General features: G+C 41.2%; 1 protein-coding gene across 1 annotated transcript in view; it reads right to left on the bottom strand.

Moving 5' to 3' along the window:
- Nucleotides 1-8358: 8358 nt before the first annotated feature.
- Nucleotides 8359-23068, bottom strand: part of LOC310866220 (E3 ubiquitin-protein ligase NEURL1-like) — a 35419-nt gene continuing 20709 nt past the window's right edge. Inside the window, exons 4-6 of the mRNA XM_083775707.1 lie at nt 17644-18390; nt 11776-11925; nt 8359-11495 (exon numbers count right to left, since the gene is read on the bottom strand). Of these exons, the coding sequence (XP_083631833.1) occupies nt 11251-11495; nt 11776-11925; nt 17644-18390 (1142 nt within the window). The 3' untranslated portion in view covers nt 8359-11250. The remainder of the gene's footprint in view (nt 11496-11775; nt 11926-17643; nt 18391-23068) is intronic.

Below are 23068 nucleotides of genomic sequence, written 5' to 3' on the forward strand. Positions count from 1 at the left end.
ATCGCTCTGAATTTCCACACAGGCACTGACCATTACATTATGGAGTTCTTAACAAAGCCCTTTTTTCAACTCAACAAATTTAACACTGTTAATTAAATGTATTAGTAATTAGTGAATACATTTTCTCCATAGACTTATACAGGGAAAATACGAAAAGTCACATTCAAGTATTTTTCTCTCAGAAACCGTGAGGAAAATGCAAAAAGTCACATTCAAGTATTTTTCTCTCAGAAACCGGAAGGTTAATAATTATTAAAATTAATGTAATAAATAATTACATCATGGTGGAGCTATAACAGCCCACTTTACATTTTGCCTAATATGTCTTGAACCATAGGTCATCAAATCAAAATATTTCTTTCCCTGGATTATTTGGGTAATGACACATCTCCCCATATAGGCCCATTTGCTTCAGCCATCAGGATCGATTTTCCCCCATTTTGAATTTTCTTCAAAACACCTACAGATTTTGTCCAAATCTTACAAATTAAAACACCACAGGCAGAAGTTTGAGTCCATATCGTTCGGCCGTAATCGGCTTCCAAATCACAAACGGAATTTGTCCACCCCAAATAAATGTTTGTTGCAAAAACATGATTTTGGGGGGATAAATCCCCTCCAAATTACTTATATACGATCACAGGGGTGACTGGACATTGTAATTGGCTAGCTAAATCAGTGGGAGGGGGCTATATTCCCGAAGGAGTCTGTGCCTTTGAGCCAACCACATTTTGAAATTTCACCAGAATTGTTTCTGTACTACTTGCCCGACGTGCCTTTGACACCAGACTGTTTACACCTCAAAATACATACAATAATATGATTAAATCGCATTGCCCACACTGTACATAATTTGGTGTTCATATATTCGAAAGGGTAAGGACTAGTAGAAATAAATGTATATCACGGTCACGTATATTTCAAACATGGCCGTTGTCTTTGCTACCAGGTGGCAGCACTAGCATGGAGCCATTAATGATGGAAAGATTTTTGCATGCTATAATATTTATTTAAGGGTTGCTTCACTCTGAATACATTTTTACCATTCCAGCTGCACTTCCAGACTTCTGTGTGGATCACAGGCATACGTTCAAAGAAGACAAAGATGTGATTAATTGTTGAAAAATATGTAAATAATAGCCGTAGGAATTATTCCTTCAAGCCGGGAATGGCAATGCAACCTTCTTTTATTTCCGCTCCCAGCCTTATATTAACAATTTTATTTTGTGTTATGTTTAGTTGTATTTTCTGTGTCTTGCTGCTGTGTTCTTTGAAAACATTACGAGAAGTTGAGGGAACATCAGGGGTTGTCTGTTTCAAGCAAGCTGACATGATGTAAGACAATATCATCTCTTCCCAGTCTTTCCTTACCAGTGGATGATGTAGCTAGAAGCAAGATGACAGCAGGTGGTCCTGGAGAAGGCTTGGGCATACCACAAATGCTCAAGTGCAGCATCTATGAAATAATAAAGCATAATAATAAAAAAGAATAAAGCATCAAAAACATTTGCATCACAAAGCAGCATCCAACATGTATATATCAAAAGTATTTTCAATGTCAACTATAAGTGCAAAGAAGATAATAAGATAAAAGAAAATGAGAAAAAAACGTGGACAAAATTAGCAATTATGTCGTGGACAAAATTAGCAATTATGTCTAAATAACATGCTATCCAAATATCCATTCTTAACATTTGTGGTAAAACAAATGAAACATATATGCATAACTAGCATCTATAGAAAAAGGTGACAATAAAAAATAAAAATAAAAGTTGACAATAAGGATAGAGTGATTCTGAATAGGTGAGTCTTCAGACAGCGATAGAAAATTGCGAGTGAGTGACGTTCTGAAGGGTTGCAAAATTCCAGGAAACTTCAAGGTGTAAATGGAAATATACCATGCCAGATATAAACAAACCTTGTATTACCGGTATATCATAAGCAGAAATAATTTTAAAGCATTCAAAACAACAACAATATAGTTCAATTTATATTTTTTGTCCCACGATTTTGTAACCCATTTTTCACCCCTGTGTCAATCATCCTGTGATGTGATCCTGGGCTCTACACACCCTCCGCCAACCTAGGGAGAGCAACGGACTTTAACTCATGCTTCCTTCATGCTTGAGTGTCCAAGTTGCTCCTTTACACCTGACAGGGGGGAGTTTCCCTGGTTGGACGTAGCGCGTGGAAGGAGCACGTTATTCCAACCAGTTCCTTTCCCCTCCATCAGGCGTCCCGGCTGGCCAGGGGGAGGCAACAATATAGTTAAATTGAACTTTAACCTAAATTACGTGAAAAACAAAACTCTTGAATACCATTTTTAAAACATAAATTAAGGAGGTCCTCAGGTTTCAATATCTGTACTTCCTCACTGTCAGATCTCATTTAGTTGAGTTGAACTTTTGTGATAAGCATAATGTACAGTATAGCTTGCTTCTTAGCAGAAATGGAAATCAAAAATCAAAAATATATATATAAATATGCCTCGGATTTGGGAGGTGTACAGGCTCTATATAGCATTCAGAGATTGTGGAATACCGCTACTTGTCTGGCTCCACGAGACCAGAGGAGCTCCCTCTCTCATGTTACTGTATGTCCATCGGCGTCTCTCACTTTGAAAAAGTAGACCTACGTACTGTATATGCCCAGAGTATATAGGAATCATGATTAACCTAAACATGCCTACAACCTAGTTTAGCTTTTTTCCCCTCAAAATAATATATTTAAATTTAACTTAACCTCAAGGACTTTTTATGGAATTCCTGGATTTTTATACCCTTTACACTTCCTAGTTCTGACTACAAGTGGGAGTTTATTCCACATTTTTTGAGCCAGGAGAGAGGATGTGCGGAGAGACGGCCAGGTTGTATTAGGGAAGGCTCAAACAGCCTTCCGGTGGTAGCTGATCTAAGTGAGCAGGAAGGGTTGGGGGTTTGATCATGTCCTGAACATATTTGGTTGCCATGCCCTTGGCTGCCTTGTAGGGCCTCACCAGTGATTTGTACTGGGTGCGGGCACCACGCAGAGGCCAATGAAGGGAACACAAAGGAGGAGACGTGAACATTTTGTGAAGTTAAGTAAGGGCATGCTAGGATTCCAAAAAGGAGGGAGTTGGCAATAGTCAACTGTGTAGATGACTGAAGCCTGGATAAGGAGCTGGGCACTGTAGGCAGACTCCTTGGTGAGAATTAAGTGTCTGATCCTTCCGGATGTTGTAAAATGTAAACCTACAAGACCGAGTGATCATTGCAACGTCACTATCCAGGTTCTTGGCAGTTCTAAGTCAGTTACAACTCGTGCCACCAGGGAGTTTGACGGAAATTAAAAACTCCTGTAGGGGGCAGGACTTATCTCTGTGATGAAGAGAAGCTCTTGTCATGCAGCATGTACTCTTCAACCTGTGGAACAGAGCGAGAAGGAGAAAGTTGAGTGATGAACCATGAACATACACCTTTATACAATCAATGGCAGCCACACAAATGGAGAGGGAGGGAGGGAGAGAGCAAGTCACAGGACACAAATTATTATAAACCAGCGGCATCAATCATTCTTCCCAGCATACAACCCAGAAGTCTGTGATGCATGTGTGATAAACAGTCCATTGGTGTATACAGTATACCAGTGTTTATCAAACCTTTTGCGCCCAAGGCACACCACATAGGCAAGTCAAACACTCATGGCACACCTGTTTTAATATACATGCAAAATACTCTATATCGCATCTTATCAGTTATCACTCTGACTCTGTAAATGGCAATGCCAATTAGCAATTACTTTCAATGGTGTGATATTCTGGGGAGCACATGTGCCCCCATGTGCGGCTATTGTGGCCACATTACGGGCCCCCAGGGGCCCGTAATGTGGCCACTGGTGTGGCTATTCGGATGGCAGACCCCTAAGGCCTAAGCCCTAACCAGTGTTTGCGCCAAGTTCGGTGCTGATCGGTGCTGAACATGGTTAACTGAACAATAAACCTAGTACATATATTGAAATCAAATGTATTGAAAAAGTTGTTGGCAGAGGATAAAATGCTCTTCGCCAGACTCTTCAACCACAAGTGCATTAATCACAAGTTTGAACATAAATCCCAGCCCAAACGCATTCCCATGGCAAACAATAACACAAAAATAGGCATAGCCTAGTGGGAATCCTTTCCTGAGCCACATACAGTAATACAGGAGCTCTGGACGTTACAACCAGTAATAGTCCGGCGGGGGGCGTGGGAATTTCGTATATAGTTTTTTTTATTGCCCTAAAATAATGTCTATATATGTATACATTCATGCTGACCGGCTGTTGCCATTGAGCAATTTATTTTATATGGGGTTATATCTATGTGACCAATGACCATATCATTAACAACCTATATGCTTTACGTACGGTAGCATGTAGTCTCACGTAGCCAGACAACTATTCCACTAATGCTATATATTCTGGAACTACACCTCCCGAAATCCAGGGAAAGGAAGCTGCCATTTCCGTTCACAAAAATATATTTTAAATATCTTTACATTTCCTTTTCTGCTAAGCAACAAGCTATATATGCTTAGGTGATTATATTAGGATTAAATTTGCGCGACTGCAACCAGACTGTATGACGGAAGCATTTGAAAGTTGCGAGAGCAACAGTCTGGCAACACGAGATCAGTGGTGTGATCAATGGTGATTTTTTTCCCCCGGTACTACGGCACATCGCGCGCACGCGCCTACATGCACAATCTGCGCACATGTACAGCTGATATCCAGCTGATAGCCTGAGGTCGCATTCACACCTCTAATTCGGTAGACTCGATGCGAATGGTTGCATCATTTTTGCATATTTAATTTGCTGCGTTTGCCTTCACACATCACACTGTGCTGTCATCCGTAGCAATTGGAAATGCAGCAGGGACCTTCATCAATGTGTTCAATTCATAAACTACACAGTGAAATCTATGATGCATATAAAAAATATACTCAGAGTACTAATAGTTAGGACGTCACGTAAAATTACGGTAACGTGCATGCAGTGTGTCGTCGGGCCTCTCTCTCCCTCTATCGGCATGGAGGCACAGCGCTGAGCGCACTGAACACAGACAGCAGCGCAAAATTAATCCGACCTCTGACGTTTACAAGTTCGAGATCAAAGTCCCTATTCCCCACACAGTGACAGTGACAGCACTCCATGTTTACGCACTACAGACAAGACAGAATTTATTTTTTCTTTCCGCTGCATAAAATATGCCTTCTCCGTCTCCAACTGTGTTTCCTCATCATTCATCTGCCACATTGTTTGCTTCATTTCCTTTATTTGATGCGGGTTGCATTCACACCTTCAGTGAATCGAAGTGAAGCGAAGCAAACCTCCCCGTTTTTTGGCAGAGTAGAATGCGGTTCTTGATACGCATCAGACTTCGATTGAGCCTTCACACCTGCCAAATGAAGCAAGAAAAAGTCCTTGGGCTAAAAAACGGCCATATCCGTCATCACAAATGTGATGTGGTCAGCACATTTGGGTAAGTGGCTAACTGGCTATTGCCATTTTTAGCCCAAGGAGTGTTTTCTGTGCAAAACTAATGCTAGGAATGGATTCAGAATCATGAAAATTTTAAAACCTCAACCTTTGAGGGATCAGCCTCCAATTTCAACATCCCGACACACCGACATTGATTTCTAATTCTTGGAATGGCCGCGGTACTTTACTTTTTTTTTCAAGGGTCCCGCCATTCCGACACGGGACATATTCGACAGACAACCCAAGCCGCCCTCTCCAGAGTACAGTATCTTGCAATGGGTCTGGTCCACAAGATTCGATACACTACCAAGATACCCATGTACCTGTCTAAATACTCCCTTAATGTTGTAGTAGACGAGGGGTATAAAGGCACAATTAAGCTATCGCATCCAGCTATAGCACATACAGCATGATCTAATGAACATGTGACGTGATCTCTGTGAAGGAGCCGGACAGTTATAGCCCTGCAGAGGGGTCTGCTGACCGATTGACCCTCAAGAATGTTCAGTATGGTACCTTCTGACTGAGACAGCAGTCACAGCATCAAGTGATACACACACACTGTCAATGGTGTCAGAATTGAGATGTAAACACTCTGTTACTGGGAACTGTCCAATTCCAGGCACCACTGGTGGCTGTCCTTCATGTTCATATACAAGGAAGTACCCTTTCAAATGACTTGTTTCCATACAGACTCAGAGACTCCCTTGTACCATATACTTGATTCCATTCAGTTGGATTAAGTGTCATCGCCACAGATCACGCCCTGACTTTGAATATGTCATAAAAGCATTCATTCACAATTCACACCCACAACACCAGAGGGAGCGCAACAAACCATGTGCAACCCAGATTCGGCACTAACAAGAGACTAAATTAATTTCGCTCCTATGCCACCAAAATGTGGAACGCCCTACCAACAGTCATTAAGACATGCGAATCCCTTGACTCCTTCAAAACCGCTCTTTCAAAACCGCTCTCAAAGGGCACCTACGGACAGCTGCAATTCGAAACTGGCCCCCATAAAGTCTGACCCCCCCCCACCCCCCCCCACCCACTCCCTTATTCCCCTCACCCTATTTTTTTCCCTTTTTGCCTCTATGATTTCCTGTTTTTGGCTATAGAAGTGTAAACAAGTGTAATGCTTTTATGGTGTCATCCACTCACAGTTAACAGTTTTTGTATTGAGTTGTGCTTGAAATGTACTGTAAACTGTTAATAAATACTTCAATTCAATCAATCAATCCATGAAGTATAAATATCATTTGGTTTTGGGTGTAAATATATATATTTTCATATGCCTTGATCGAACGATATTGACAAATAATAAATAAATAAAACGATATACCAAATTTCCCACTTTGAACAAAAAAAGCTTGTTGGCTGCCGGACAATAATTAAGGAGAGAGTTACAATAATCAAGTTTTGATATGACTGATCTGTCTTCCTCATGTCCTGGGTGAGGAAGAGTCACTACATAACAATAACTGTTACAAGGGTTTGGATAATGAGCGACTATCACTATAGTCCTCATAATAAATATTTGCTTGTTAATCCAAAAATGCCTGTGATCTTACATACATTAATTCATACAGGCTAGCTAGGGAATTTGAATGTTATCCAAACTCAAAATGGGTGATCCACTGGTCCTTCTTCTAGGCCCCGTCAGTTCAATCCATTATCATTATCATTTCAGTACTTATTAAAATAAAATTCTAAAACCTCTTGCAATGTAGTCCCCTTAGAAATAGGCAATGTACTGTAGCATGATGGAGCTTCATGTAGCCATGGTTCACATGACGCTATGATGACAGTCATGACAGACAGTCAACATATTTCAGGGCTAAGCCCCATGGTGCCAAACATCTACTTGGAGCTGTGCTGACTATTTCAGCATAATGTACACAAACACTGCATAATCACCTCAGCTAGCTTTACAATTTGGTTTTTGTCTTCCTTTATTTAATGCTCCTAGCATTTGGTTCACTTGTCAGCAAGATCCAGTCATCCAAATTAGATATCAAAACGTAGCTTAATTAGTTTATTGAACACATGCCAGTGGCAGTGCCACACACCTTTCAGGGGGCGGGGCGGCCCATCCGAACAGCATGGTTTAGTAAATTCAATGTGGCAAAGCGGTGTGGTAAGTTCCATTACCGGTATAATACGGTATGCATTTAATCATTAAGAAACGTAATCCTCCTTCCATGCACAAACGACAAACCTACCTGAAGTAAATCAAAGTCAGGTGCAGACGTGTTCTCCACCACCCAGCTCCCTTTTGTCCTCGGTCAACAAAACATTGCTCATTCGCAGCGAGTGCAGGCAACAATATTGTCAGTGCACTCAAGCATTATGTTGTGATGATTGGACCGCGTGGTTTTCATTTTTAACACTATTTTAAAAGCACAGCTTCATTTATAAATTATATTAGTGTCTGGTGGTTATATAGTGATTTGGTGAGCTTTCGGTTTTGTTTTGTTCTAAGGTCTAGACGTCTAGTGACCTACTAAGAGAACGTGACGTCACCCCATTGAAAGAAATAGCGAAAACCTCCCAAGATGGCGCCGCCTAGCTATCCCTTCGAGTATATACTATAGGTATATACCGTTAGGCCTACTCTTCCATTGAACGATTCCTTTGTCATTATAGTCATTCTTGCTTGATTCAATAAAAAATATATTGGTGCTTGGACAACATTGGGTGGGCCCCCCACTGCCTCGAGATGGCGCTGTTGAGTATCAATCTCTCCAGATTAATCAGTAGGCCCAGCCAGGACTCAAGAGCGCCATCTCGAGGCCGTGGGGCTAGATATTGCAATATGAAATCAAAGATATTTAGAGTAGACCTTTAAAGCAGTTTTATTCAATGTATGTTGATCTAAGCACACAATCAATGAAAAGCAATTCTGAATATCTTTTTCCAGGCCATGGGCAATCCTCTTACTTAAGTAGCCTAATGGTTTGGTTTTGGTCACATTTGAGAAACAAAATCAAATCAGAATGTCTACTCTATTGGCATAATTCATACAGTAGACCTACTGCTGTACTTCAACGCAGATACTGTAGGATTGCAATATGGTCTTGAAATGTGCTTAAGTGGGAAAATATAATTTTCAATACAAAAAATATTTAGATTAGGTAAGCAAATGCTTCACTGTATTGTATTCCCATGTGAAAAGCATATTTTATAGTGAAAATCAGCTAAAACAAACATATTTACCTCAGTGGCTATAAAATAAGCAATACTTTAACAGTTTCATCTGACATGATACATGAACAAATAGTGAATAACAACATTGACAAAATAAATAAATCTCATAATGTACTTACTATACACTATACATATCACCAATATAATTCTTCTCTATTAAAAAGTTTCATAGCATTTCATGTTTGAAAGGTCTCATTTGGTCAGAAAAACAAAAAGGGCAGAAAAATTTAAAGCTGGGCATTTCTCGAGCACAATAAAATTCCAGTATTATGCAAAGACACAGCTGGGTTCTGGCGATATTTAACAGCACTCAATACAGCAATTGAATACACTGATATTAAGCACACCAAAACATTTTCTTGGAAATCACACCATAACTTTGTGCTTGTGTGGGTTGTACATAGCTATAATGTATATTTATGTTGTATACTGCAGATTCGAAACTACCTGGATATTCTTCCCAATACACTACTGGTTCCTACAGTGTTGTAACTGACTCATTGCCAAGACTCTTCTTTTAAAAGGCACCCAGAAATAGTAAGATATCACTGTGACACTGATCCTTTAATAATTTATCTTCAAGAGTGGCGAGATGACACGAGTAAACACCATGGAGAATCACCACTTAATATCTTACAAATAATTCAATAACCAACAAAACTGGCTTTTTTTCTCTTTACATTTCAGAGCAATAATGTATTCTCATTATTCATGTGAACATGTCCACAGAGCTTCAAAAACATTTGCCTTAAAGACACGAAGCAGCACTCTGCAATGGATATGCAAATGGAAATCTCACACACCATCCAACAATAACAAGCTACATCTTTGTCACTGACTGTACACATGTGTGAAAAGTATACATGGTTCCCTCCCTCTTGTAGTCCCTCCAAATGTAAACATGGTGCACCCAAATCCACTGTAATCATGTTTTGCTTATTTTTTCAATGGTCTTCAAAACAACTTGTATCTCCTGCTCTAATTTCTTTCCACTACTTTTCATTACATTACTACTGTCCATGCAGTACCACACAGTTCTAAAAGAGAAATGTGCAATCTGAAGTAAGCAAACCCTTAAACTGGAATAATAACCTCTTTTTATGAGTACCTTATTATAACAGGAAGGTTGATTCATCATCCACGTGCGCTCTTTAAACATAAGCCATAAAAGAAAATACTATACTGTCCTTCAGTTGTTTATATTTTGGATGACTCTTCTCCCATTACACCATCCACCAAAGCTTTCTAAGCAGCCAGACACGGCAGAGAGACTGGACATGCAACGCAGGTACGCAGAGCCCACATTTTAACAAGCCATCAGATGGGAGCTTTGATATATCCGTGGCGTGTCTCTGAGCAAACCGTTTGTCTTGGCGCTCTTGCAGACACGCAGCCAAGGTGCCCCTTCCTACGCTGTGTCTCGTCTCTCTCTCTCTCTCTCTCTCTCTCTCTCTCTCTCTGTGAACACAGCGACATCCTCTCTCCACCTCCTCTCTCCCTGCTCTTCATTGATTTACATCCTAGCTCACTGTGTGACCTTCTAAGGCGAGATCGTTCACACATTTTCTCCTTCACACAAGTCTGCCATATCTGATAAAAGGGCACTTGGAGCACAGTAAGCGGAAATATACTGTGTGAATTATGCTTTTGTTTGACAAATAATAATTTTATCTCCCTTAACCCTTAAATTATAATTACAGTAATTTATAATACGTACAGGTTCTCCCATGACCGCGTTCTCCCATGACCTCTCTCTACTTAAACCAACGGCCATTCCTCTTTGTTCCTCCTTTTTATTCCTGAGAGATTCCTTGCAGGATCCCAGATAAAAGTGTTTAGTGTTGATTTTTTTTCCTCGATTTGCCAGGAGACTGACTCTAATGGCTGTCAACAACAACACTTGTCAATGTGGAGACCTCTGAGGAATGATGAAGGGTAGTGCCTGATGGAATCAGCAAGATGGTGGTTCCTCACTGCCTTCCCGGCTCAAGACAGCTTCTCCACTTTCAAGGCACCTAGCAGTGGTGCTATCACCAGTGAGTTTATTGTTGTGCATTGAGTTAGAGAGCTTCAGAGTACTGCTCTATAGAAAGGATACAGAGACCATAGGCATATACAGTGGTCATAAGTAGACTCTCGGACTGGTTCTGAACAATCTGAAGCCCCAGTTTGAGCATCGATAAACCGTTTTATTTTTGTTGACCTGACCATGTTTCAGATGACATATTTATGATCACCAATCAATGCTGGATCCTTAACAAGACACCACAGGCTGTTACCCAGGTAAGACTTCCAAGGCTGACATACTGTAGACATACTGACATGACATACTGTGTAATTGTCATTTAATATACTGTAGATCTTGACTTCCAGTACCTGAGCAAGATTTCATGCACAAATGGCTTTTGTACTCTTTGGTAGGCCCAACTGCTGTCTTGGGAGTCGGGACAGTGTACCTAAGCCATGATTAGCACACACAGGTCTCAAGTCGATGTGTTGTGGCCCCTGTCTTTCAAATGGCTTTGAGGGCCTTTGCCACACTACGTACTTCGATAAGTCTTTATAATGTCTTTGATAGTCCTTCTGCAGATGGGGCAGCAAGCATTGGTCATCTTCTTGAGTTTGAGCCCACACTCGTAGCAGAGACACATGTGTCCGCAGGCATAAAGCACAGTGTCCACAGCATTCTCGTAGCAAATGGTGCACTCGTCACTCCACGAGCTCGAGAAGGATGGGAAGGAGGGCGACTCCAGGTGGCTGGAGAAGGGAGAGCCAGGCGTCATACCTGAGATAAACGACAAAACAGGGATGCATTAGGGATGTGCAAATATCCCAATGACAAACAGATTTGGGGTAAAACATGTCCCCAATTTGATTTTACTGCAGTTTCATAAGGTTAGGAAGGCCAATAAGTTATCTATAAGTGCTGTTGTAGGGAAAGCGATATGGGTCTGGGTAGAAATATTATCTAAGTACAACTGCAATCAATTTATTCATCTTCCCCTGCAATGTGTATTCGGTGAGAGCTGCCTGAAAGTGGTGCAACAGGTCGAAAACAAACAAACCGGTGGAGCAGCTGTAGGTCATCTGGTAGCTGGTGTTGAGGTTTATGTTCAAGTGTGTGTCAAGGTTGGTCTCCGAGTTGGATGCGTTGGGAGTACAGGACGGGGAGCTGGGTACTGATGGCCCTCGGATGTCCGGGTGCAGAGATGAGCCTATACATGGATACATTGGAAACACAAATGTCACATTTCACTGGAATGGTCAGTAAAATGGACAGTTTCAGACCTCAACATTAAAAGGGGGAGTTATAACTTTTATATCCAGAAAAGGGAGGGGGGGGCTTTACGATTTTGTTCTGTCAAAGATGGGGCATTAAAGATTGGACAATTTGAAAAGATTATATATTTAGACCGGAAGGCACTATAGCAAGTAGCAACCCGTAATGATTGGGAAATGACTTGCTCCAAGTCTATGAATGGATTAATTACATTTTGGCTCAGAAAGTCTAAGATTGGAACCATATTTTTGTGTTTTTTTTCAGCAAGAAAAACATGTTTTCTTTGTCCCTGCATGCATCTGAAGGCTAAGTGACGAAATACATAACTGCAGCTGTGCATCAAAAAGCAATGGAATTGATCCTTGTGAGAGCAGACAATCAAGTGTTTCCAATGTTCTAGTGTCAGCAACCGAACATCTTTTTACAATGTTTTGGCTCAAGCGCGTTGTGCCTAATTGACTCTTCTGTAAGCAGCCATAACAAAGCTCCTGAGCATTGACAGACAACATCTGTAATCTCTTAATGCAGAGCCCCAACGCCATAATGGTGTAACTGGAAACCAATGCTGTCATTCACTGCACTGACACATGCGCCAGAACAACCGATAATTAGCAAATAACGCATCTCCTCATGTGTCCCTGTCTCTCTCCCTGTCACACATGCACACAGCCATGCACATTACTTACACACTCAAACACAAAGTCTGTGTTATCTTTCTGCAGATGACTCTGTCAGAGTCAACGGTGTGTGTGGGTGAGTTACTGTACGCGCCTGTGTGGTAATGCACTCTCACCAGGGACCCCCGCCCCACCTCTAGCCCCCATCATTCCTCTAGCCAGTGTTGTTTTTGGCAGCAGATTTTGATTTTAGTTTTAGTCATAGACTCTTGAATAGTTTTAGTCGACTAAATATCATAAGATTTTAGTCGACTAAATCTACAGTTGATTTAGTCTAACAAAATGTATTTTGGCGGGCCTTGACGCTGTTGTAATGACAATGTTTTTCACTTTTTTTCACTAATTGTAAAATGACTTATACTGGATCTCTTGTCCACTAGTCCCTTCCTAACATTTTAGTCTAGTTTTTATTTGTTGTCGAAATTGTCAGTATATTTAGTTTTCATTTAGTTTCTATTTAGTTTACGTCAGTGAAAAAAGGTAGTCGACGAACATTCTTCGTCTTGGTTTTAGTAGACGAAATCAACACTGCCTCTAGCTGCACTGTAAAGTAGCTGTTGTCTGTCCAACACCCCCCATCCTCATCCAGCCCACCCACCCCCATGGACACTACCTGACCATGGCCTTTAGGCTGACATTGCTCCTCCTGCTGGCAAATCACCTTATCTCGTCTCACAGGTCTCCATGCCAACTCCAAAACCCACAGATTAGTTTTGCCCTACTGCGTCTGCCAGGCACAAAACATTGTTATTTACACTTTGTCCTCCAGCTGTCCCTGACAAAAATAGTGTTACTTGGCTGGGCCAGTAACCTGTGGCATGGTATCTTCCATGTGCTAAAGTTGCTATTTGCAATTTTAGCAGTGCACAAATGTAAATATGCCTATCTCATGACGTGTGCTCACTTAACCGATCATATTAGATTATAATCAGCATCAATTGATAAGAGAGGAGGGGAGGGGTGGAATGGAGGATATTGTGTGATAAAAACAGACCTACGTAAATATGGTCCACAAATGTGGCCATCCTAAGGTCACTGTAGGACACACTATTTCCCTGAGGGCTGGGGTCTTTTTTTGTTGTTGTTTTTTTAGACCACGCCAGCTGCTGTAGTCTGAACCTACACATAAATAAACTACATATAAATAAACACTGGGTCATTTGATATGCAGGGCAGTGTTGTTGTTTATCTATTCAAAATTGACAGAGACCTCTCCTGCAATCTTTGGTTGTCTTAATTGTTGTCTAAAAATGTATTATTAAATGTCTTGGATGCAAATAATAAAACCGAGAACCCAATATGTACTGGACATATAATAACAAAGCAGGCCACTGTTTGTGGCTAACAGCAGACATACTAAATATATTTCTGCGTCATCTGTTTTTCAATCAATTCAACAACTGTACTACACCGTGTATAGTACAAATGAAAACAACTCCCTACTAAGACCTTCTTAACATGACCTTTGTGATAGAGCAGCTGTTAACGGATATCCTGGTCCCCTCTAATAAGAGAACAGATGCCCTTCATGTCTATTCATACATCGTAGGATAGCTTTCACCTTCTGTCATTATAGTGCAAATTCACCCCTGGACCAGGAATGGGAAGCCTATGAATGTCCGTGGGTATGCAGGCAGTACACTATGAAATACTGAGTGTTCATTTCAAATGAATCCATTTAGGTCCATGTGTTTTGATGCATATAAGAGGCTTCTATAGGGGTTCCCTGTTCCCAGATTAATGTAGCGTGGTTGTAGTAGCACAGGGGTACCCCAGGGGGGTCCCCACATGATGGGCGGGGGGGGGGGGGGGGGGGGGGTAATCAATAAACTACAATACAAACTCTGTCAAACATTGGCAAGAAAGAGGCCAACATTGTGAAAATAGCCAATCTACAAGCTCACAATGCCTCGCAACGAGAGGCGTTGTGAGCTTGTTGATCTGCTATTTTCACAATGTTTATCTGTTGAAACGAGTCAAACAAAATGTAATGCCTCAACTTCTACGATTCCAACTTCTACGATTCCAACTTCTACGATTCCACCCCCCACCTGTCAGGGTGGGGGGGTGTTTAACAGCCCTGGGGGTGGGGGGGGGGGGGTTTAACAGTTTAACAGCCCCTGTTAAAATATGATTATTTTAGGGGGTCACGGCCTGAAAAGGTTGAGAACCACTGGTGATGATGTAGCAAATTCATGGTGGCTTTCATCACATGCTTATCAAATGCAGGGCTCTCTGCTCTCTGGGTTGTTTTTGAGGGGCTCCTATGTCCAGCGTTTGGTGTGTGTGTAAACACAAACTTTGTCCTACACAAACATTAAATTCCATTGACAATGAATGGACAATTTTGAGTGTTTGTGTAAACACAAACATTGCGTAACAGAAATATTGAAGACGAAGGTGAGGACGCAAATTCTGATTGGCCCGGAATGAGATGATGTATGATGATCTATGATGATAAGAGCGCCCCTTCTAATTCTGTGTTGGCACTGGCAAGGTATTTTGACCCATCTCATGCAAAAAACCCACACACAGAGGGGGGCCTGGCATGGAGGCTCAGCCAGTTAGTGCACGGATAGTTTAGTTATCTCTCTCTTGGTTTCCTCTCTCTCTCTCTCTCTCTCTCTCTCTGACCAATCTGAAATAAAGCATAAAAGTACCTTCGCCAATATGGGGAAGCTGAAATGCAGCAAGAGCTAAAACTCACTGATCTTTTAAAGTGATGTGCGTGATTAGAATAATCTCAATATATCTGATGTTACTAAATGGCTGTATGAAACAAAGCGGTCGACTCCAATCTGTTCCATCTCACACAGCCAGGGACAACCGTGTCACTTTGCTAGGTGGCTGCACGTCTCCATGGTAACCTGTGGCTGAGCGGGTGCAGCGAGTGGGCGAGCCATGAGACATCACAAGTGCACTCCACCCACGAGCTGGAGTGGGTAATGGCTTGAGAAGCGCTCATACGCAGCATATGAAACCTACATGCAATTACATTTTAATAATGCATACGAAGGAATATGTTGCAGCCGCCTCCGGATAGATGATGCCGGTTGCAGGGAGCCCACGCAAGATAGAAACCTCCTCTATCCCAGTCAAACAGAACAGACTACAAGGAGAGCCGATGAGAGGAGAGGGAGACAGTAGAGACAGTACATTTCCATTTGGCTTTGAAAGTGAGCGAATTGAATATAATGATAAAAATTAAAATAATACTTTTTATTTTAGGAAACTTTCCTTTCCCTTCTACTGTCATTAGCTTCTGTTTAGAGAACTGCCCAAAAAGTTGAGACAGAATCAATAACATTAACTTGGAATGCAAAACCAGAAAAGAGCTACAGGGCTTGTAAATAAATGAATAGTGCACATATTTTGACTTAAATGCAGGCAGCATGGCTTGATTTGGAAAACACATCAGAAGCATTACATCGTTACATCGTTTAACTAAGCATTATGTTATACTTTAGCTATTGAAAAATAGCAGATCTACAAGCTCATAGGTCTTGTAGGTCTGCTATTTTTGAAAAATCTTAAAAATGCGGCACAAATATTTGAATATAAATTCTTTCAGAGCGAACGTTTTTTTTATTTCGACGTCAGGCCTAAATGGGTTAATGCCCATGGAGAAAATGTAAACAAACAACTCATACAGAATACTGTATGACTGAAACTGTGATTAGTTAATGACAATGATGTATTGATGGTGTCAGTGATCCTTGGTAATGGGGAGAGGGTTGGTGTGGTTATGAAAGGTGATATGAAGGATTCCACAATTCATATTGACCCTCCACCCATAAAAAGCTGATGCACAGTTGATGTGCTGACATGCTGACTGGGAAGTTTTTTATATTTTCCACTCAAGGCACTTGCACACAATAACACTATTTTCAGAGTCAATAAATCAATGAAATAAAAGCCTTTTGTTGGTTTTGCGTTGACATACAGTAGAAGCAAGCTTTGAGGCATACCAGCTTTCTGAGGCAAACGAGACAAATATGATTACTAGTGCATAACCATAACCATAACCATTTGTTTCACCTCATGAACATCAACAGAACATTTCCTTCAAATCCAAATAATGCATCCATCATTACGATATGCAATTTCGCAAGAATGATGACACTTAAGCCTTTGTATCGAAGCCATAGCAAAATGTAGACATAAAAAGAGTACAGAAAAATGATCTACCATTAACATCCCCTTTCCAAGGTCAAGCTAATTAAGGTCAAGCTAACCCCACAATCATCGAGTTGGCATCTTAACGCCACATTTGAATCAAGGCATTAATCAAGACCTGTATTCACAGGCTCATGCAGGATTGGTAGAGAAGAGAAAAATGTATGATCATTTTTGTGTTTGTACAAATGTCTGGAACAATGAGCAGCAACAATGTGTGCATGTACGTGTGCATGTGTGTCCTAGTAATTGAGTGTATAAACAATTCCAGAACTGTTGATTGTTATAAATTATTTCATTTCATTATTGATGTATAAAATTTCTCCTGGAATCAAATCACAAGTGAGTTGTCAGACATTCTTGAGTTTCAGTTTATCAAAGTTTGCATTCATTTGCAAACTATGGGCGGAGTTATGAATGCCAAGAAAGATATACGCGATGATAAAAAGCCAAACACAGAAAGAAATTTCATGTCGTGGGTGAACTGGAATCCAGCCGTCCCAGTTCGTTCAAGGTCCAGAGGCTCTACTTCTGAACGGAAGAATTTAGTGAAACACTCACACAGTGTGTTAGCAACTATTAGTTAGTTAACTTTGTTTGTACAAAGTTTAAACGCACACACACATTATTACATTCTCCAACATAATAAATGTGACAGTGGGCTCTGCAAAACCATTGATTTATTTGCTGCTTTATGATGCTATAGTTACATTACACTGCAGAGACTTGTATTGTACTTTGTATTAAGCATAATCTCAATGTCCCTTCTGGGATGAATAAAGAATCTCTCTCTCTCTTACCTAAGATCCTGAGTTGTGTGATGTTGCCGTGCAGACCATAGAACATCCAGAGAGGCCTGGAGTTATCCACGCACAGCTGCATTCCTGCACTGACGCCGTTATGGCTCATCACGACTTCCCCGTCCACGTTCACCACAAAGCCCAAGATGTCCCCGCTCTGGAGCGCCGCCGCCACCCGGCACACCGCCCAGAACTCCTTGCGGTCGACCAGGGCGTCCGGGTTGTAGGGCAGGTCGCCGGGCCTCAGCACGGCGGGGTCGCACGACGTCACGCCGTAGGAGAGGGACCCGACCCGCGCGACGGCGCCCGCCTTGGACACCTTCACGAACACCGTCTCGGAGCAGCGCAGGGGGCGGCTGGTGAACACCAGAGTCCTCTCCTCGCCGCGCGGCTCCAGCCGAGCCACCGTCTGCTCGTCCAGGGCCATGACGTGGGCGCCGCGTACCGCGTGGAAGCGCAGGTCGCTGTCGGACAGGGCGGGCAGCAGGGAGCACTGCTGGGAGTTCTGAGAGTTTTGCGGCACATGGCAGGAGAAGGAGGAGGAGATGCTGAGGGGCCGTAGCCTCTCCTCCTCCTCGTTATCATCATCATCTGCGACTTCCTCTTGGAGGTCCTGGTGCTGCTGGAGGCTGAGGTCACACAGGCTAATGGACAGGCGAGAGTCGTCTCCGTCCCGACGGATGGAGGTGCGGTGGGCAGCGGTAAATGACCGAGGACGCAGGCAGTCCATGGGAACCATCTCACTGTCTATGGAAGCGCACGCACACGCACACGCACACACACACACACACACACACACACACACACACACACACACACACACACACACACACACACACACACACACACACACACACACACACACACACACACACACACACACACATTAACACACATTAACTCAACAATAATTACCGGAGTGCTTGAAGAGCAGAGCATAACCGTGAACAAAATCGAATCTAAAGGTCGCACACCTATCTTCATGTTTTTCTATGTGTTCTCATGCAGACCATTAGCTTGTTACATTCATCGTCCAGACGTCCGCACACCATTAACTGGTCACAGCTGCACACATCAGAGGCACGGCCATGATCACAGTTGAAGCCACAGTACAAAAAACATTGTGAAGCTCAGGTGTGTAGTGGGCACTCCAGTGATACCCAGTGTCAGAGTCGAGCCTGTCGCAGCTGAACCACATTCAAATAGGGCTGTCACGATTATGATATGTCACTTGACGATGAATTGTCACACAGATAATTGCGATTAACGATTTAATTGTGTTTTTGTTGCTGAACACCGGAACATAATGAAAAAAAAAATCTATTTCTGTTTGGCTTTTAAGGCTTTGAAGTTGCACAGGGCAGATCTGAAAAATAACCTAAAGAAATGACTGACATATTTAATAACTTTTAGGGAAACATTAAATAACTGATCTTGTACATCTGCTATTTCCACTATTTTTGAAAATGTTTGAAAATACATTTTTCAACGTGGAAACGACAATTATGCAAAAATAATGGTGATTATCTCAATTAGGCGATTATGTATTGTACAATAATAGTTGTGACATGCCTACTGTACATACAAAACACAGGACACCACTCCGCTAAGTCTCACTATGACTGTATGAATGAATGAATGAATAGTTTATTTCGATCTTTCAGAGGGAGACATTACACAAAAACAGTTTACTTTTTCTTTTGTGATCAAAAGGGCATAGGCAGAAGCTTAAAGCTTATAAGTGCCTATCCTTATCTCAACGTGCTCCAACATACTGTTGAAGACATGCATAACAATCAACACAAAAAAACAAAAAAACAAAAAACAAATGACATTTATAGAAGAATAGAAAATTAAACAAACCAAAAGCAAAAACAGAAAAATAAAAACAGACAACGAGAAAGACAAAAGAAAAAAAAAGAAGAATAGAAAATTAAACAAACCAAAAGGAAAAAAAGACAAAAAAACAGACAAAGCCAAATGTTATACTAAGTCCAACTCTACATGGCATAAACATAGCTCAGCTCCCTACTCATTCCAGGTTATATCCATGCAATAATTCCTGTTTGAGCCTCTTTTTAAATTGTTTAAGGTTGTTGCTTTGCTTAATTGTCTCAGACAAGCTATTCCACAGCTTAACCCCATGGACAGAAACACACATGCTCTTTAAGGTTGATTCAACACTTATTTGTTTGAAGTTTAGTTCCCCTCTCAGCTCATACCTCCCATCCCTATCCCTAAACCTTTTTTGGATATTTCCAGGAAGCAGATTATGTCTTTCTTTAAATAATAATTGTGCTGTTTTAAAATCAACTAAATCAAAAAACTTTAGTGTTTGTGAATTTAGAAACAGTGGATTTGTATGTTCATAGTAATTTACTTTATTTACTATTCTTATTGCTTTTTTCTGCAGTAAATATATTGGCTGAAGGTTGCTTTTGTAAGTGTTACCCCACACTTCCACACAGTAGGTGAGATATGGTGTTATAAGGGTGCAATAGAGAGTGTATAGTGATTTAGACTCAAGGACATTTCTTGTTTTGCCCATGACACCAATATTTCTCGCTAATTTAGACCGGATATAATTAATGTGGGGTTTCCAAGAGAACTTATGATCTATTATTACTCCTAAAAACAGATTATCAAAAACTCTTTCTAGTATGATATTATCAATTTTGACCTCAATGTTTGTGTTCATCAGTGTTTTTTGTTTGCCAAAGACCATATATTTAGTTTTTTTCAGATTAAGTGATAATTTATTTTGATCAAACCATACCTTTAATTTGTCCAATTCAGTTTTTACCACCTCCAGCAGCTGCTGAATGTCTTTTCCAGAGCAAAATATATTGGTGTCATCGGCAAAGATAACAAATTTCATGATACTGGATGTCTTACATATATCATTAATATATAATATGAATAATTTCGGTCCTAGTATTGAGCCCTGCGGCACTCCGCACGTGATATGTGAACAGTTTGATTTATACTCACCCATCTGCACATACTGTTGTCTATTAGTGATGTAACTTTTTAGACAACAGTATGTGCAGATGGGTGAGTATGTCCCCATAGCTTTGGTTTTTCATGATAATGCACACATGCGGTAACCCACAGGAATGTTTAAGGGGCTGGAGTAGGAAATGCAGACAAATGTAATGACATATTAAACAGGACCACGTTGGAAATAAGTGTTTCATTACGCTTTTATGTGTATGTCCTGGGTTTAAGTTATATTGCGTAATTTGCATTGATAGTTTGTATTCCTTACAACTTTGAATGATGCACGCAGCACCCGGATATAAAAAATGTCTCACTCCTGGAGTCCTGTAACTAAGATACTGTAGCTACTCTGTAATTGTATCACATTTCTATCTGTGCTGTGTAAGAACTCATAAATAGCCTTCACCGTGCAAACGGTTGAACACAAAACCACGTGGGAAGATCAACGTCATGTAAATAACCAACCCGGAAATGTCTTTCCTTGGTTGGTACAAACGGATCTGCATCATAGCCAGCTTAGGGACACGTTGCCTGGCCCTCCAAACATGGGCTAAAATTAGCCTGATTGGACATTTGAGAAGACTGGACATACACTGGCCAAGGAATGACAAACATGATGGCTAAAGCTGTGTGGCTCTCAACCTCTCTCTCTCTCTTAGGTATCCCGGGTGGGAAATAGATGGGGAGGGAGTGTGAAAGAAAAAAGGGAGAATGAAAAACAGATAGGGTGAAGTGAGCAGAGCGGCAGACAGAGTCAACCTCACCCACCGCCCCCCCCTCTTTATCACACAAAGCAAGCACATCTCCGGCCCACCACAGATAAACTGCTTGACCTTAATTATTTCCTCAGTCAGAGTGTGCACAAACAACCATGAGGGTCTTATTATTAGAAGGCTTATCATCTTCAAGGCAGAGTTAGCCCGAGCACTTGGGGTTCCCAAGAGATCTCCTACTGGAGCTCACGATTCATTATGAGACTTTGAACTGTGTTTTAAACTGTAGAAAGGATTGTGACACAGGCTTATACAAGCCGTAAACATTCTGAAAGATCTGTGTCAGCATAAAATACAATGTTTATTCAAGAACCTGTTTGTATTTTATGCACTGCATTGTGTTAACATGTGTGGTAACACGTGTGTGTGTGTGTGTGTGTGTGTGTGTGTGTGTGTGTGTGTGTGTGTGTGTGTGTGTGTGTGTGTGTGTGTGCGCGTGCGTGTGTGTGGGCATGCAGATATGCCCTCAGTCACCTTAAAGTTTAAAGTGACGCTCTGTTGCCAAGGGGAAGTGCTATTTAAAAGATAATTAATGGTGTATACCGTATGTCACTTAACACAATTAATGGCTTACCATCTTCTATTATGTCCTGATTTGAAGCAAGAGGTTTTTGTTGTTTTATTACTGTTGACACTAGGCCAAGTACTGTGTGAGTAGCGTGGTAGCGAAGGGCTTATAACTGGTTCCTCTTTTAGATGGAGTGCCCTGAGTCTTGTTGTTTCCCCTCATTAAAACGTCAATCACACACTGACAGGTGTGGGCCTGCATCCTTTGTCCTCTGAAGATTGTTTGCAGTTTATTGTGCCAGAAGAAATTAACGCTGACATTCAGAGACATTCACTATGGCCTCATGTGATGCCCCTTGTCCATCCACTTTTACAGCGTACATTGGCAAAGTGCCAGTGGTTTTATAATACAATGTATTGAGCATTAAGGGCAATTATATTCTACTTTGAAACTGTAAAGTTTTCTGAATGGCAGGAGAAAATTGTAATCGCTTTTTTGTCATGACAATACATGTTGCAGGCACGATTAAAGTGCCTTTGTCAAATGGCTTTGAACAGTTCCAGCTACTCAATCTGTGGAATACACAGCTAACTCATCCTGTTCTCAGGGGTCAATGACGTCTTATTACCACAGGAGCCGTGAGAAAAACGAAATAGAAAAAGCCTGAGAACTCCCCAATGCATCCTTGTTGACGGTTTGGGAGGTTAGGGAGGAACTCCTTTTCTAGGAGGAGGAAGGAACATGGAGAAATAACCCCTACCTATTCTTAGTTTACTTTCTCTTCAAACAAGGGAAAATCCACCAGAGAGTCTAAACTCTAAACCCAAACCAGTAAAACAAGCCACGTTGAATGTAGACACAGGGAATGGGGGCCGTCCAGGTTATCGGACGTGGCATCCTGTTTCTCTTCACAAACATGAATGCCATTAGAACGGTTCACTTATCATAGCTGTAAAAGCCTTTTGTTTTATTTTTTCAATAGACTTTTTATTGAATTTTAAATCAGACAAACATGAAAACTAAACGACTGACAATTGACAATACAAACAAAACAAAACAAAACAAGACAAGACAATATACATACAATACACACAAGGGGAGAAATCTGCCTCTCTTCTCTATTGATGATCCTAAATACATAAGT

This window comes from Protomyctophum parallelum (genome assembly GCF_964188405.1).
Source record: "Protomyctophum parallelum genome assembly, chromosome: 10".
Taxonomy (NCBI): Eukaryota; Metazoa; Chordata; class Actinopteri; order Myctophiformes; family Myctophidae; genus Protomyctophum; species Protomyctophum parallelum.